Source organism: Alligator sinensis, unplaced genomic scaffold (assembly GCF_000455745.1).
Source record: "Alligator sinensis unplaced genomic scaffold, ASM45574v1 scaffold1222_1, whole genome shotgun sequence".
NCBI lineage: Eukaryota > Metazoa > Chordata > Crocodylia > Alligatoridae > Alligator > Alligator sinensis.
The window spans coordinates 735,356-737,823 of NW_005842620.1; the positions used below are offsets into that span (position 1 = coordinate 735,356).

Genomic DNA, 2,468 nt, shown 5'->3' on the forward strand with positions numbered 1-2,468 from the left:
GGAATATTTCTCCCCTGTTGCTGACCTTCCCTTCAGCCTCAGCCAATTCTGTTTTTCTAGCTAAAGCTGATTCATTCTTTTGCATTCAGGGCAACTTGTGCAGAACTGGCCCTTTCCACAAATGCGGGGTGATGTTACTTTATAACCATAGTTGGCAGCGGAGCTACATGTTCTTCTAATCAGTACAATCTGCTTGACGTCGCCTGTGCATTTGTTTATGAATTTTTGTGTTGTTTTTTCCTTTTCTTTTCTTTAGATGTAGTGTTTGTAATTTTGAGCCTTAGTGTACAAGGCCAATAAAAATTTTGCTGACCAAATAAAGCTATGTTGCTGTTGCAAGGAATAGTTGTCAGAATACGTAACCATTTGTGCTACTTTTTAGAGGTCTAATTTAGCGGTATAGCTCTTGCTCCTTTCAGCCCTCAGATCTGTAACAAGGTTCATACAAGAAGCATGCTTCTCTAGTGGTGACTTTCCCTTATTTCTTTAATCATTCTTTCTGTAGGCTTGTCTTTGCTGGAACTATAGGAAATCATTCTCAAGTGGCCAGAATTATGGCACATTGTTAACAAGACATTCCTGTAGTGTTGTGCCACAGCTAATGTGTTGGTAGTTAACAGGTGACCTCAAGGTCATGTTCTAGGATGACCTGACATTCTAATGAAGAGCTTTGTGTTTCCATCTCCTTTTCCAGTACCATGGGAAAATAATTTTGAAATGTCTGGGGGGAGAGAGTGCATGATGAGAAGCAAGGAGAAGAAACCACTTTTTGAAATCTTCTTGCCCTAACAGCTTCGATCTGTGAAAGCAGAAGAGCACAGTATAATCAGTAATTACATGGAGGGGCAAAAAAGCAGGCTTGCTGGTCCTTATCCCTGAAGAGACATGTTAGCACCAGCTATATAAATATATCCCCTTCTGGGCTTTGAAATTTAGTTGCAAGGGCAGAATGTTGAAAAATTAAACAACAGGAGTTTCTATAAATTAGAAAGCTGACATTATAAATGCATGGTAAGCACAATGATCTTCCTTTAATATCCCTTCATAACACTGACTCTAAAAGCTTGAGACTGGGAAACTGCACATCTACCTATCACTTCATGTATATTTACTGCTTGTATAGCAGCATGGAATGTTTTATGCCCCATCTTTGCACCTGTTACTTGCCTATAGACAGACTGCTTTCAAACCAAATGCCAGTCATCTCTGCTTGCAGAGTGAGTGTTAACCAACTTTTTTTTTTCTAGTCAGTGGGGAGCACATCGGTGTTCCAAGACTTGCACTGGATAAACCTTCACTACATACATTTCATGCATACTGGCTATCACTGGGACTGAGGCAGCACTGGCAGAGCACGGGAAAGTGAAAAGACCAGTAACTACTTTTGTGTAAAAGACTCCTCTTACACCCGTAAGTGTAAAAGGGGACATTCTCATTTTCAGTGGTCTTATCATGCTTGTTTCTTGGTTTCTAGATTGCATCACAGCGCATAAGCTCAGTGGATCTGTCATGCTGCAGTCTTGAGCATCTGCCTGCCAACCTCTTCTACAGTCAAGACCTCACTCATCTCAACCTAAAGCAGAACTTCCTGAGGATAAACCCAAGCCCATCTACAAGCACAGGGCTTGGTGAATTACAGAGGTAAATAAAAATTAAAAAGGCTACATGCTTCTATATCTGTCTTCTGCTCTGTTCTGGCTGGCTGTATTTACCTCTAATGTGCACACTGTCCTAAAGTGTCAAGAGGCAAAACTTAACTACAAGAATCTGGGAGCATGTGGTGATCAAATGGGCTCTCGCTTGGTTTTGTGAAAAATATGCATGGTGGGAGCTGACTAATTTTCAGAAAGAATATAAATACTTTGTTTCTAACAATGGCAGACAAGGTTCTTTGGGTAAATCTGATATCTATTATTAGACCAACTCAGATAGCTGGAAAAATTCTTCTTAGCAAGCTTTTGGGCACAAACTAGCATAAGCTTTCTCCTCAGGCTGAGAGTACCTGCAGATGGTGTGTGCTTTTCCTGAATGGAGAGGTAAAACAACCAGAGGCCAGTATCTATGCAAGAAATCCAGTCAGTTAAAATGTAAATTGAGGTGGTCAGTAGGTGAAAGACAGGTGGGGGTAGGGGTAATGAATGTAGCTGTAGTCAAAGGATGGGAGACAGGAGGGTTGGGGGGTGGGAAGGGAATGAGAATAGCTGGTAAAAAGTGGAGGGTTTACCTGGGGAGTTGGATGTTAGGCAGGCTATAATGCATCATAAATCCAAAGTCTATATTTAGTCCATGTTTTTTTTGTATCCAGTAGGTTGATATTTCTCACTACAGGTTTCCCTCGATTTTATGTGGGTTCTATATATGCAAATTCGCTCTTATGTGATGAGCATTTTTAGACCCATAACTTATATGTGAGGTCAATTTGCTCTTATGCGATCTGCATAGGTGTGCGCCCCCTCCCCCAACAGACT

The 2,468-nt window shown here is 41.1% G+C and overlaps 1 protein-coding gene across 1 annotated transcript in view; it reads left to right on the forward strand.

Annotated features, from left to right (window-relative positions):
* The window catches only part of PHLPP1 (PH domain and leucine rich repeat protein phosphatase 1), a 110,988-nt gene that overhangs the window by 35,430 nt on the left and 73,090 nt on the right, over positions 1–2,468 (forward strand). Inside the window, exon 3 of the mRNA XM_025215089.1 lies at positions 1,475–1,641. Within this exon, the coding sequence (XP_025070874.1) occupies positions 1,475–1,641 (167 nt within the window). The remainder of the gene's footprint in view (positions 1–1,474; positions 1,642–2,468) is intronic.